This window comes from Ranitomeya variabilis, chromosome 3 (genome assembly GCF_051348905.1).
Source record: "Ranitomeya variabilis isolate aRanVar5 chromosome 3, aRanVar5.hap1, whole genome shotgun sequence".
In the NCBI taxonomy this organism is placed as follows: domain Eukaryota; kingdom Metazoa; phylum Chordata; class Amphibia; order Anura; family Dendrobatidae; genus Ranitomeya; species Ranitomeya variabilis.
In genome coordinates, this window is record NC_135234.1 from 754,943,310 (window position 1) to 754,958,945 (window position 15,636).

The 15,636-nt window shown below is 45.0% G+C and overlaps 2 protein-coding genes across 11 annotated transcripts in view; one reads left to right on the plus strand and one right to left on the minus strand.

Annotated features, from left to right (window-relative positions):
• The window catches only part of CCDC90B (coiled-coil domain containing 90B), a 36,480-nt gene extending 30,038 nt beyond the window's left edge, over positions 1-6,442 (plus strand). The window contains exons 8-9 of the mRNA XM_077298656.1: positions 959-1,073; positions 6,106-6,442. Of these exons, the coding sequence (XP_077154771.1) occupies positions 959-1,073; positions 6,106-6,161 (171 nt within the window). The 3' untranslated portion in view covers positions 6,162-6,442. The remainder of the gene's footprint in view (positions 1-958; positions 1,074-6,105) is intronic.
• A 118-nt stretch (positions 6,443-6,560) lies between these two features.
• Positions 6,561-15,636, minus strand: part of ANKRD42 (ankyrin repeat domain 42) — a 51,528-nt gene continuing 42,452 nt past the window's right edge. For 9 of the 10 annotated variants that reach the window (XR_013224113.1, XM_077298653.1, XM_077298652.1 and 6 more), the window contains one exon: positions 6,561-6,822. Coding sequence is in view for 8 of the 10 variants with exons in the window: in XM_077298654.1 (XP_077154769.1) it covers positions 6,680-6,822 (143 nt within the window). In the remaining 2 variants the exon portion in view is untranslated. The remainder of the gene's footprint in view (positions 6,823-15,636) is intronic. The other variant, XM_077298655.1, reaches the window with a different exon arrangement.

Genomic DNA, 15,636 nt, shown 5'->3' on the forward strand with positions numbered 1-15,636 from the left:
GGAGGAGGTGAGCTGTGACATCACCTATTGTGAATGGTGGATCCTGTGTTATCTACTGTATATAGAGGTGTTATCAGTCATTGTACAGGAGGAGGAGGAGGTGAGCTGTGACATCACCTATCGTGAATGGTGGATCCTGTGTTATCTACTGTATATAGAGGTGTTATCAGTCATTGTACAGGAGGAGGAGGAGGTGAGCTGTGACATCACCTATTGTGAATAGTGGAACCTATTATCTCCTGTATATAGATGTTATCAGTCATTGTACAGGAGGAGGAGGTGAGCTGTGAAATAACCTATTGTAAATTGTTGATCCTGTGTTATCTACTGTATATAGAGGTGTTATCAGTCATTGTACAGGAGGAGGAGGTGAGCTGTGACATCACCTATTGTGAATGGTGGATCCTGTGCTATCTACTATATATAGAGGTGTTATCAGTCATTGTACAAGAGGAGGAGGTGAGCTGTGACATAACCTATTGTGAATGGTGGATCCTGTGTTATCAGTCAGTGTACCCATATCTGTAATGGTAACGAAACTGCTGAAAGAACAGGAAGTATGAGACTAATATTATACCTCGCAGCCAGTGTGAAAATTTAAAGTGTTGTCTGTTATGTTAAGTGACCGCTGCAGCCGATTAGCGGACATTGATTTGTTGCAGTGGTCACCTGCTATAACGTTGTGGATTGTCAGCCAGGAATCAGGACGTCACACAGAGGGGCGGTGCTGTAGGGAGGAATATATTTATGTTATATGAGGTACAGGTAAGAATAGGACCCCCAATAGTGGTGGACAACCCCCTTTACCATAGTAATCTGATTTTGGTTACTTTCTGATGACACCTTCCCTTTAAGCTGCAGTCAGTAGAGACCATGTTATGGTACAGAGCGGCGCTCTCTGGGGTAACGGGCCGGTCTGCTCCTCCTCGGGTACTGAATGTGGCTTCTTTCCCTGTAGAACATGTCCACGGACGGCGCCATCACGGAGATCAATAAGAAGATAGATATCGATGTCGCCTCCTTGAAGACGCTGATGGAGTCACATAAGCTGGACACCATCCGCTACCTGGCCGGTGAGTATCACATCTCGGTGATCGGACCACGGGCGCTCAGCACGGCTCCTTTATACTTGTGTCCCTATGACAACACTTGCTGCAATGTGTTCTGTTCAACCCTGCTTTAACCCTTTCCACCCCAGCTAATTTTCCTTTTTTGCGCTTTCATTTTTGTTTTCCCCCTCCTTCCACGAGTCATAACTTTTTATTTTTATTTTAGTTATTTCTGTTCACATAGCCATACTAGTAGGGATGAGCAGCCCCATGGAAGTTCTGGTGCCCGACACAAACTGTATTCCAAAGTTTGGTTCTGAGCCCCATTGAAAACAAATGAAGACCCGAACTTTTCAGCTGCAGCAAAAAACTATTCTCTCTGCTTCCGTTTGGATCAAATTCACCCAATAGATCTCACTACTGTAAAGGCTTCTGTCACAAACTGACAGCGGTATTTAAGTGGTTAAACAGCAGCGATCAGCGCTGGCTCCAGTCACTGCAATCAGAAGCCGGCGCCGTGTCTGCAGCCCACACCGTACAATGTATGGCGGATGGGGAAGGGGTGATACATATTACTGTGTGTAGATGGAGATAAATAATAGATAGATAATAGATTGATAGATAATAGATTGATAGATAATAGATTGATAGATAATAGATTGATAGATAATAGATTGATAGAAGATAGATTGATTGATAAATAATATAGATAGATATATAATAGATTTAATAGATAGATAATAGATAGATGATAGATTGATAGATAATATATAGATAACACAGGTCAACAAAAAAAAATGTTTTCTGGTGTCCAAAATATTTTAATGAATTTGGGGTATTTTTGGGGTGCTGATTCTGAATATGTCATCAGTTTTGCCAGATTGGCTCAAGTTTTTGAGATTTTTGGTATCTTATTTATAGCACTTGTTGGTAAATGCGACGCATCATCTCATTAATTTCTTTGGATTAGTACTTGAACTGAGCAGTTCTCAATATAGTTTTGTGTTAATTAGTGTTCTAAAAGTTTGTTCATAGCTTGATTTTTGCACTAACTTTATGTTGTTGTCTGTTTTCCAGTGAAAAGCATGAACTCATCAAGAAGAAGTTGTCTTAACGATCCAGACTCATTCTGTTACATTTGTGGTGAATACACACTGCCAAAACATAGAAGAAACATAACAGACTTCGTAAAAAAAGTGTATTTTGCCTATTTTGGGGTTATGCTTGGGGACCAAGACAAGTTTTGGGCACCACACATAGTGTGCAAAGCATGTATCGAATTATTACGAAAATGGAGCAAAGGACAAAGAAAAAGCTTCAAATTTGGTGTTCCAATGGTGTGGAGAGAGCCAAAAAATCATCATGATGACTGTTATTTATGGTAAACACAGGTACAGGCACATCTTCACAATGAGGGACAGGCCTTCTTGCAGATTCCATGTTACTCCCATTTTCGTTTCTTATGCTTATTGAATCCTTGCACTTGCACTGCACAGAAATAACAGTCATCATGATGATTTTTTGGCTCTCTCCACACCATTGGAACACCAAATTTGAAGCTTTTTCTTTGTCCTTTGCTCCATTTTCGTAATAATTCGATACATGCTTTGCACACTATGTGTGGTGCCCAAAACTTGTCTTGGTCCCCAAGCATAACCCCAAAATAGGCAAAATACACTTTTTTTACGAAGTCTGTTATGTTTCTTCTATGTTTTGGCAGTGTGTATTCACCACAAATGTAACAGAATGAGTCTGGATCGTTAAGACAACTTCTTCTTGATGAGTTCATGCTTTTCACTGGAAAACAGACAACAACATAAAGTTAGTGCAAAAATCAAGCTATGAACAAACTTTTAGAACACTAATTAACACAAAACTATATTGAGAACTGCTCAGTTCAAGTACTAATCCAAAGAAATTAATGAGATGATGCGTCGCATTTACCAACAAGTGCTATAAATAAGATACCAAAAATGTCAAAAACTTGAGCCAATCTGGCAAAACTGATGACATATTCAGAATCAGCACCCCAAAAATACCCTAAATTCGATGAAATATCTTTGGCACCAAAAATGCTGTTGACCAGTGTAATAGATTGATAATAGATAGATAGATAATAGATTTCATAGATAGATAATAGATTTGATAGATAGATAGATAATAGATAGATATAGATAAAGATAGATAATAGATTGATAGATAATAGATAGATAAGATAGATAGATAGATAGATAGATAGATATCCAAAAAACAGGAGCAGCACACCGTAGTTTTTGGATCTCTGCATATGAGGTTTGGTCTTTGCCTTTGAGAGCTTTTTGGCACCTGGACTCTGTTTTCCTCTGTAGATAGATAATATCTATTTATTACGTCTCTCTCTATTATCTCTCTACAGTTGAAACCAGAAGTTTCCATACACAATATAAAGAGACATCTCCATGTTTTTCTCAATATCTGACATGAAATCAGAAAATAACTTTCCCGTTTTAGGTCAATTAGGAATCGCCATAATCTATTTATATAATTGCCTTGTAATGTTTTCATTTCCTGTTCTGTCCAGATGTCACCGCATCCCAGAATTCCAAGCGGAGGAAGTTCACCGACCGCCATATTGGGACACCCAAGTGATGGGTGTCTCAATATGGAAACTGCTGTTGGTACCAACCTATTGTGTGGTCGCAACGCACACGCAGCCTCTTGCGCGGTACCACCAGCAGAACACCGTTGCGAACACGCCACCGCCGGGATCAGCCAAATGATTCACTGACCGCCGCCATCTTTGTACAGGAGGAGCGCATGTGCAGTTTTAATGTGACCGCCGCTATCTGTCTGCACAAAGATGGCGGCGGTCTGATTTACTGCGCCTGCGTGTATTCTGCGCTGGCGCAGTGAATCATTCGGGTGATCCCGGCGGCAGATGCGCGACGAGTCTACAGGCAGAGGAAGCCGGTCACATTACAGGGGCTTTCCCAAGAACGAAAGTTCATTTTAGAAATTGTGTCTGAACGTGTATGGAGCATAGCACATCTCCTGGGCATGGGAGGAAGCAAAAGACAATACTGACATTACAGCAGGGGATCACAGAGGATTCATTTTGTGAGGTAAAATATTTCACTGACTGTGTTTAAAAATATATTTTACCTCACAAAATGTATCCTCTGCGATCTCTTTCTCTAATGTCAGTATTGTCTTTTGCTTCCTCCCCTGCCCAGGAGCTGTGGTATGCTCTGTACCCGGTCAGACAAAGACAAGTTTTAAAATGAACTTTTGTTCATGGGAAAACCCCTTTTAAAAGCAAATATCAACGTCAATATGGCTCCTCCTAAAAAGTACACCAATGACAATGAAAGGAAAGCAGAAAAGGCACAACGTCGAAGACAACAACGGGCAAATGAGACTCTTGAAAAGCAACAGCATCGCTGGGACAAAAACAATGCATATAAGCGTAGGAGTCAAGCACATGAGTCCCCTGATGCAAAAGTCATTAGATTATCACAGGATGCCATTAGGCAACAACAGCGCCGCATGCCTGCCCCCAACGTGACATTACCGCCCTCCCGATGCGATAGCATCCGGCCTCCATCTAGTTATTAATATTTGCCAAATGCCAGAATAATCAAAGAGAATGTTTTACGGCATTTTTATTACTTACTGCGAAGTCAAAGGTTTATATACACTAAGATTACTATGCCTGTAAAAAAAAAAAATTCTGGACTGCCCATATGATGATGAGTGTTTGGAAGTTTCTGAAAGGGATTTTGGCAACATCTGAGTTAATTAGAGACACACCTGTGGATGTATTGTAATGCACACCTGAAACACACTGCTTCTTTGTGTAGCATTATGGGAAAGTCTCAAGAAATCAGCCAAGATATCAGGAAGAGAATTGTGGACTTGCACAAGTCTGGCTCATCCTTGGGTACAAGTACAAGATACCTGAAGGCGCCTCATTCATCTATACAAACAATTATACACAAGTACAAACAAGATGGGAATATCCAGCCATCATACCGCTCAGGAAGAAGATGGGTTCTGTGTCCCAGAGAGGAACGTGCGTTTGGCCGTGTTACTTTTTGTCCTTGGGTTTATATTCAAAGACCTTGTGAAGATGATGGCGGAAGCTGGTAAGATTGTGTCAATATCCTCAGTGAAACTAGTACTGTATCAACATGGGCTGAAAGGCCATTACTCCAAAAGAAACATATAAAAAGCCAGATTAATGTTTGCAAATGCACACAGGAACAAAGACCTTAATTTTTGGAGACACGTCCTGTGGTCTGATGAAACTAAAATTGAACTTTTGGGCATAAAAACCATTGTTACATTTAGAAGAAAAAGGGAGAAGCTTGGAAGCCTAAGAACGCCATCCCACCTGTGAAACACGGTGGTGGCAGCATCATGTTGTGGGGTTGTTTTGCACTTCACAAAACAGATGGCATCATGAGAATAGAAGATTATGTGGAAATACTGAAGCAACATCTTAAGACATCAGCCAGGAAGTTAAATCTTAGGTGGAAATGTGTCTTCCAAATGGACAATGACCAGAAGCATACTGCCAAAATGGTAACAAAGTGGCTTAAGGATAACCAAGTCAATGTTTTGGAGCGACCATCACAAAGCCCTGATCTCAATCCTATTGAAAATTTATGGGCAAAGCTGAAAAGGCCGATGTGAGGAAGGAGACCTACAAACCTGGATCAGTTACACCAGTTTTGTCAGGAAGAATCGGCTGAAATTCCAACCAACTATTATGAGAAGCTTGTGGAAGGAAATCCCAAACGTCTAACCGAAGTCATTCAGTTTAAGGGCAATGGTACCAAATACTAATGAAATGGATGGAAACGTTTGACTTTGCAGTAATATAAATGCCTTAAATATTCTCTCTCATTATTCTGACATTTGGCAAATATTAATAATTCTGGTAATCCTGGTGACTTAAAATGGGAAAGGTTTAATATATAATCTCCACGTTATTGGCTGCAGTTCACATGCAGATATCTGTGCACACAGTCCTCCATTACTTCTTGCTTTTTCTTTCCTCCCCGTCTCGTTCCAGCCTCCGTGTTCACCTGCCTGGCGATCGCTCTGGGATTTTACCGACTCTGGAAGTAGTGAAGACTCGCCAGCGTATGATTGTCAGCGGCTCGTGTTCATCCTCTCCCCGCTGCTGCCAGTCACCATCAGCTCCCCGCAGGCAGGACTCGTAGCCGTTCAGGGCTGTGTTGTTTTTCCGCTCACGCACAATTCATCATTTTTCGTGTTATTCTGGGACCGGACTGAATGTTTCCTTAAGTGCCTTTTCTACGTTTTGTCCCCTGACATTTATTTCTGGTTTATATTAATTAACAATATATTATATTATTTATATTGTTATATTAAATCTATTGTCCGTCGCTGCTGGTTCACGGTCTGCGCTCCGCTCGCTGGTTTCGGCTGCAATTCACATGACAACCACTGGGTAGCCAACTCCTCACACAGCTTTATTAACAACAGAAAAATACAACAACAAAGTCTGAAAAATCCAAAGAAAGTTTTAATAAATCTTTTTCAATAAAAAATATTCAATTTTGGAAGTCAATTTTGGCATAAAATCCAGAAAAGTTTGATTTCTATAGATCACTAATCCAGTGTCAGGTGACCCGCGACAGTCTACCTCCCAGCATGCATTGCGTTACTTCTCCGTTCCTCTCTTCACAAACACGCCGCCAGGGTTTTGCTGCGGAGCCGGTTTCTTCTTCGCGCTTTTCTTCTCCTTGTATGCGTCGGACAGTTTCTGGAGAAAGGATAAATCATGTAAGAAAAGATTCAACAAAATTGGTTTCTTGTAGACACAGCGCCACAGCTGTCTTCAGGTTGTGTGTGGTACTGCAGCCTGCACTGACTGGAGGCAATATCTCATACACCCCGTTGCAGATTAAACCAAATTTCACCCTTCAAATTTTAAATTTTACTAGTTTTAACCTGGCCTTGCTAAAAATACTAAAATCATCCCGTACTCACCCTCCCCAGGTCCAGTGCAGCCCCGGGGATTGTGTACAGGCTGCAGCAAATCACTAGAGTAGCAGTTGAGGTGCAGCGCTGGACCGGGGGGGGGGCGAGTACATGTGATTTTAGTATTTTAATCAATGCCAGGACAAATTGGGGAAAACTCCCTTCACTTTCTAATCCTGTTTTTACAGCAGGATGTAACTTTATATTCCTGATCTACAGCAGCAAATCTCTTGCAGAGAAAAAAAGTGAAATAATAAAATGCTGGATACCTGAAGCCACCACTAGAGGGAGCTCACTGCACACTGTACTGAATACGTCATTACATAGTGTGCTCTGGGCTCCCCCTAGTGGTGGCTGCAGACAGCAGCAAGAGATTTGGGGCTCTAAGAGGAAGCAAAAGGTGTCCATGGCGTAAGGACTGAGCCTTGTGCAGGGGTGTACCGGCCATAGCAGCAGACCAATAGGCCTCTATAAGCCCCATTAGCTGGGAAGGGGGAGCGGTGCCAAGTGGAATCGCTCCCCAACTCCTCACCTGTAATTACAATTTCAACGGTATCTGTCTGCGTCCTATGGACACCATTGAATAGAATGGTGCAGGAGGCATCAGTCAGCCCCCGGCTTCATCACTCAGCCTGTGCGTCTCAGTGACTCATCACAGCTGGCACAATGACGTCATTTAGTGTGGATGATGCCAAAATGTATGCGGGGGTCTCAAGTGTGCTGGGGAACGTGGGGGTCTTTATATTGAGTGGAGGACTGCGGAGGGCTATAATGTTGGGTGTGCGTGTGTACCCTCAAATGGCATGTTGCGATTGTAGAGGACATCATACTGTGTATAAGGAGCTGTGGGCCTCCATGCTATATATAGGGGAGCTGTGGGGCCCCCATGCTGCATATAGGGGAGCTGTGGGGCCTCCATGATACATATAGTGGAGCTGTGGGGCCTCCATGCTGTATATAGGGGAGCTGTGAGGCCTCCATGCTGTATATAGGGGAGCTGTGGGGCCTCCATGCTGCATATAGGGGAGCTGTGGGGCATCCATGATACATATAGGGGAGCTGTGGGGCCTCCATGCTGTATATAGGGGAGCTGTGGGGCCTCCATGCTGTATATAGGGGAGCTGTGGGGCCTGCATGATACATATAGGGGAGCTGTGGGGCCTCCATGCTGTATATAGGGGAGCTGTGGGGCCTCCATGCTGTATATAGGGGAGCTGTGGGGCCTGCATGATACATATAGGGGAGCTGTGGGGCCTCCATGCTGTATATAGGGGAGCTGTGGGGCCTCCATGCTGTATATAGGGGAGCTGTGGGGCCTCCATGCTATATACAGTGCCTTGCAAAAGTATTCGTCTCCCTGGAACTTTTCACCCTTTTCCCACATATCATGCTTCAAACATAGCTCATGTGTTCTGGTTCTACATGATACATATAGGGGAGCTGTGGGGCTTCCATGCTATATATAAGGGGAGCTGTGGGGCCTCCATGATACATATAGGGGAGCTGTGGGGCCTCCATGCTGTATATAGGGGAGCTGTGGGGCCTCCATGCTGTATATAGGGGAGCTGTGGGGCCTCCATGATACATATAGGGGAGCTGTGGGGCCTCCATGCTGTATATAGGGGAGCTGTGGGGCCTCCATGCTGTATATAGGGGAGCTGTGGGGCCTCCATGCTATATACAGTGCCTTGCGAAAGTATTCGTCTCCCTGGAACTTTTCACCCTTTTCCCACATATCATGCTTCAAACATAAAGATACCAAATGTAAATTTTTGGCTTAGAATCAACAACAAGTGGAACACAATTGTGAAGTTGAAGGAAATTTATTGGGTATTTTCAGTTTTTGAATTTCCACAAAAATTTAAAAGTGGGGCGTGCAATATTATTCGGCCCTTTTACTTTCAGTGCAGCAAACTCCCTCCAGACGTTCATTGTGGATCTCTGAATGATCCAATGTTGTCCTAAATGCCTAATGATGATAAATATAATCCACCTGTGTGTGATCAAGTCTCCGTATAAATGCACCTGCTCTGTGATAGTCTCAGGGTTCTGTGTGAAGCACAGAGAGCATCATGAAGACCAAGGAACAAAACAGGCAGGTCCGTGATACTGTTGTGGAGAAGTTTAAAGCCGGATTTGGATACAAAATGATTTCCAAAACTTTAAACATCCCAAGGAGCACTGTGCAAGCGATCATATTGAAATGGAAGGAGTATCATACCACTGCAAATCTACCAAGACCCGGCCGTCCCTCTAAACTTTCATCTCAAACAAGGAGAAGACTGATCAGAGATGCAGCCAAGAGGCCCATGATCACTCTGGAAGAACTGCAGAGATCTACATCTGAGGTGGGACAGTCTGTCCATAGGACAACAATCAGTCGTACACTGCACAAATCTGACCTTTATGGAAGAGTGGCAAGAAGAAAGCCATTTCTCAAAGATATCCATAATAAGTGTAGTTTAAAGTTTAGAACAAGCCACCTGGGAGACACCAAACATGTGGAAGAAGGTGCTCTGGTCAGATGAAACCAAAATCAAACTTTTTGGCAACAATACCAAACGATATGTTTGGCGTAAAGGCAACACAGCTCATCACCCTGAACACACCATCCCCACTGTCAAACATGGTGGCAGCATCATGGTTTGGGCCTGCTTTTCTTCAGCAGGGACAGGGAAGATGGTTAAAATTGATGGGAAGATGGATGGAGCCAAATACAGGACCATTCTTGAAGAAAACCTGTTGGAGTCTGCAAAAGACCTGAGACTGGGACGGAGATTTGTCTTCCAACAAGACAATGATCCCAAACAAAAAGCAAAATGTACAATGGAATGGTTCACAAATAAACGTATCCAGGTGTTAGAATGGCCAAGTCAAAGTCCAGACCTCAATCCAATCGAGAATCTGTGGAAAGAGCTGAAAACTGCTGTTCACAAACGATCTCCATCAGACCTCACTGAGTGCGAGCTGTTTGCCAAGGAAGAATGGGCAAGAATTTCAGTCTCTCGATGTACAAAACTGATAGAGACATACCCCAAGGGACTTGTAATCGCAGCAAAAGGTGGCGCAACAAAGTATTAAGTTACAGGGGCCGATAATATTGAAAGCCCCACTTTTCAGTTTTTGAATTTCCACAAAAAATGTAAAGGGATTCTGTCACCCCATTTTTGTGATATGAGATAAAAATATTCATCAATTCAGCGTCAGTTCTGCATTACAGCAGTACTTTTGATAGCTCCTGACTCCACACCTTTGATGAATAAAAACCTTTTTCATATGTATGTAAATTTCCTCGGTCGGGTCAGATGGGCGTGGCTTATTCTCCTCCCCCCCCGCTCCTCGGCTTGCTGTAGGGAATGAGATCTGTGATTAGCACAGATCCCGAAGAGTTGCTGCGCGTGCGCATTATCCTTTGCCCAACTGTGGGCAAAGCATAAAAATCAGTATTGCGCATGCGCCTGCATTTTTCATTACGTTCTATGCCCCCTTGCATGGCAAGACTTCCGGGGCATTGAATGTAATGAAAAATGCCAGTGCATGCGCAATACTGATTTTTATGCTTTGCCCACAGTTGGGCAAAGGATACTGCGCACGAACGAGAGGCCATTTCAATGCGCACTTGTGGCAACTGTACATGACCGCAGAAATGAGGAGAAATAAATGAGCAGAGCAAGACAGGAGGTGGGGAGAGGAGAATAAGCCCCGCCCATCGGACCGAGGAGATTTACATACAACGAAGGAGAGATGAAAAAGGTGGGGAAGTCGGGGGCTATCAGGAGTACTGCTGTAATGCAGAACTGACGCTGAATTGCTGCATATTTTTACCTCATCACAAAAATAGGGTGACAGAATCCCTTTAAAATAATCAATAAATTTCATTCAACTTCACAATTGTGTTCCACTTGTTGATTCTTCGCCAAAAATTTACATTTGGTATCTTCATGTTTGAAGCATGATATGTGGGAAAAGGTTGAAAAGTTCCAGGGGGCCGAATACTTTCACAAGGCACTGTATAGGGGAGCTGTCTGGCCATCATTACTATACACAAGGGGCTGTGGGGCCATCATTACTATAGACAAGGGGCTGTGGGGCCATCATTACTATAGACAAGGGGCTGTCTGGCCATCATTACTATACACAAGGGGCTGTGGGGCCATCATTACTATAGACAAGGGGCTGTCTGGCCATCATTACTATACACAAGGGGCTGTGGGGCCATCATTACTATAGACAAGGGGCTGTCTGGCCATCATTACTATAGACAAGGGGCTGTGGGGCCATCATTACTATAGATAAGGGGCTGTCTGGCCATCATTACTATAGATAAGGGGCTGTCTGGCCATCATTACTATAGACAAGGGGCTGTGGGGCCATCATTACTATAGATAAGGGGCTGTGGGGCCATCATTACTATAGACAAGGGGCTGTCTGGCCATCATTACTATAGACAAGGGGCTGTCTGGCCATCATTACTATAGACAAGGGGCTGTGGGGCCATCATTACTATAGATAAGGGGCTGTCTGGCCATCATTACTATAGACAAGGGGCTGTGGGGCCATCATTACTATAGACAAGGGGCTGTGGGGCCATCATTACTATAGACAAGGGGCTGTGGGGCCATCATTACTATAGACAAGGGGCTGTCTGGCCATCATTACTATAGACAAGGGGCTGTGGGGCCATCATTACTATAGACAAGGGGCTGTCTGGCCATCATTACTATAGACAAGGGGCTGTCTGGCCATCATTACTATAGACAAGGGGCTGTGGGGCCATCATTACTATAGATAAGGGGCTGTCTGGCCATCATTACTATAGACAAGGGGCTGTGGGGCCATCATTACTATAGACAAGGGGCTGTCTGGCCATCATTACTATAGACAAGGGGCTGTGGGGCCATCATTACTATAGATAAGGGGCTGTCTGGCCATCATTACTATAGATAAGGGGCTGTCTGGCCATCATTACTATAGATAAGGGGCTGTCTGGCCATCATTACTATAGACAAGGGGCTGTGGGGCCATCATTACTATAGACAAGGGGCTGTCTGGCCATCATTACTATAGACAAGGGGCTGTGGGGCCATCATTACTATAGATAAGGGGCTGTCTGGCCATCATTACTATACACAAGGGGCTGTGGGGCCATCATTACTATAGACAAGGGGCTGTCTGGCCATCATTACTATAGACAAGGGGCTGTGGGGCCATCATTACTATAGACAAGGGGCTGTCTGGCCATCATTACTATAGACAAGGGGCTGTGGGGCCATCATTACTATAGACAAGGGGCTGTCTGGCCATCATTACTATACACAAGGGGCTGTGGGGCCATCATTACTATAGACAAGGGGCTGTCTGGCCATCATTACTATAGACAAGGGGCTGTGGGGCCATCATTACTATAGATAAGGGGCTGTCTGGCCATCATTACTATAGATAAGGGGCTGTCTGGCCATCATTACTATAGACAAGGGGCTGTGGGGCCATCATTACTATAGATAAGGGGCTGTGGGGCCATCATTACTATAGACAAGGGGCTGTCTGGCCATCATTACTATAGACAAGGGGCTGTGGGGCCATCATTACTATAGACAAGGGGCTGTCTGGCCATCATTACTATAGACAAGGGGCTGTGGGGCCATCATTACTATAGATAAGGGGCTGTGGGGCCATCATTACTATAGACAAGGGGCTGTCTGGCCATCATTACTATAGACAAGGGGCTGTGGGGCCATCATTACTATAGACAAGGGGCTGTCTGGCCATCATTACTATACACAAGGGGCTGTGGGGCCATCATTACTATAGACAAGGGGCTGTCTGGCCATCATTACTATAGACAAGGGGCTGTCTGGCCATCATTGCTATAGACAAAGGGCTGTGGGGCCATCATTACTATAGACAAGGGGCTGTGGGGCCATCATTACTATAGACAAGGGGCTGTCTGGCCATCATTACTATAGACAAGGGGCTGTAGGGCCATCATTACTATAGACAAGGGGCTGTCTGGCCATCAATGCTATAGACAAAGGGCTGTGGGGCCATCATTACTATAGACAAGGGGCTGTGGGGCCATCATTACTATAGACAAGGGGCTGTGGGGCCATCATTACTATAGACAAGGGGCTGTCTGGCCATCATTGCTATAGACAAAGGGCTGTGGGGCCATCATTTCTATAGACAAGGGGCTGTGGGGCCATCATTACTATAGATAAGGGGCTGTGGGGCCATCATTACTATAGACAAGGGGCTGTGGGGCCATCATTACTATAGATAAGGGGCTGTGGGGCCATCATTACTATAGACAAGGGGCTGTCTGGCCATCATTACTATAGACAAGGGGCTGTGGGGCCATCATTACTATAGACAAGGGGCTGTCTGGCCATCATTACTATAGACAAGGGGCTGTGGGGCCATCATTACTATAGATAAGGGGCTGTGGGGCCATCATTACTATAGACAAGGGGCTGTCTGGCCATCATTACTATAGACAAGGGGCTGTGGGGCCATCATTACTATAGACAAGGGGCTGTCTGGCCATCATTACTATACACAAGGGGCTGTGGGGCCATCATTACTATAGACAAGGGGCTGTCTGGCCATCATTACTATAGACAAGGGGCTGTCTGGCCATCATTGCTATAGACAAAGGGCTGTGGGGCCATCATTACTATAGACAAGGGGCTGTGGGGCCATCATTACTATAGACAAGGGGCTGTCTGGCCATCATTACTATAGACAAGGGGCTGTAGGGCCATCATTACTATAGACAAGGGGCTGTCTGGCCATCAATGCTATAGACAAAGGGCTGTGGGGCCATCATTACTATAGACAAGGGGCTGTGGGGCCATCATTACTATAGACAAGGGGCTGTGGGGCCATCATTACTATAGACAAGGGGCTGTCTGGCCATCATTGCTATAGACAAAGGGCTGTGGGGCCATCATTTCTATAGACAAGGGGCTGTGGGGCCATCATTACTATAGATAAGGGGCTGTGGGGCCATCATTACTATAGACAAGGGGCTGTGGGGCCATCATTACTATAGATAAGGGGCTGTGGGGCCATCATTACTATAGACAAGGGGCTGTCTGGCCATCATTACTATAGACAAGGGGCTGTGGGGCCATCATTACTATAGATAAGGGGCTGTGGGGCCATCATTACTATAGACAAGGGGCTGTCTGGCCATCATTACTATAGACAAGGGGCTGTGGGGCCATCATTACTATAGACAAGGGGCTGTCTGGCCATCATTACTATACACAAGGGGCTGTGGGGCCATCATTACTATAGACAAGGGGCTGTCTGGCCATCATTACTATAGACAAGGGGCTGTCTGGCCATCATTGCTATAGACAAAGGGCTGTGGGGCCATCATTACTATAGACAAGGGGCTGTGGGGCCATCATTACTATAGACAAGGGGCTGTCTGGCCATCATTACTATAGACAAGGGGCTGTAGGGCCATCATTACTATAGACAAGGGGCTGTCTGGCCATCAATGCTATAGACAAAGGGCTGTGGGGCCATCATTACTATAGACAAGGGGCTGTGGGGCCATCATTACTATAGATAAGGGGCTGTGGGGCCATCATTACTATAGACAAGGGGCTGTGGGGCCATCATTACTATAGACAAGGGGCTGTGGGGCCATCATTACTATAGACAAGGGGCTGTGGGGCCATCATTACTATAGACAAGGGGCTGTGGGGCCATCATTACTATAGACAAGGGGCTGTGGGGCCATCATTACTATAGACAAGGGGCTGTGGGGCCATCATTACTATAGACAAGGGGCTGTCTGGCCATCATTGCTATAGACAAAGGGCTGTGGGGCCATCATTTCTATAGACAAGGGGCTGTGGGGCCATCATTACTATAGATAAGGGGCTGTGGGGCCATCATTACTATAGACAAGGGGCTGTGGGGCCATCATTACTATAGATAAGGGGCTGTGGGGCCATCATTACTATAGACAAGGGGCTGTGGGGCCATCATTACTATAGACAAGGGGCTGTGGGGCCATCATTACTATAGATAAGGGGCTGTGGGGCCATCATTACTATAGACAAGGGGCTGTGGGGCCATCATTACTATAGATAAGGGGCTGTGGGGCCATCATTACTATAGACAAGGGGCTGTGGGGCCTCCATGCTATGTATAGGGGGCTGTGAAGCCATCATACTGTTTGGGGGGCACTCTAGGGGCATCGTGCTGTGGGAGAAATGATACTGTGTTGGGGTAACTGGTGGCACTATACTGGAGGCACTGTGGTGTCATAATGTGCTGGAGGGGGCACTCTGGGGGGCGTTATACTCTAAGGGCCATGAGAGGGTTATAATAGTGGGTGAGAACACTAAGGGGCTTCAGTCTGGGCAGAATTAGTTTACCTGCCGTAATACATGACCCTCTCAGTTTTGTGGCATGGGGCGCCATGATTTCTATGTATACGGACCGGCTCCACTGATTTTGTCTGGAGAACACATGATGCAGACATAGCGGCTTGTAGAGTGGTCGGATATTATTATGTAGTTACAGGGCATCTCCACCCTCACACCACAATTCATATCATGGGTCATTACGAATATAC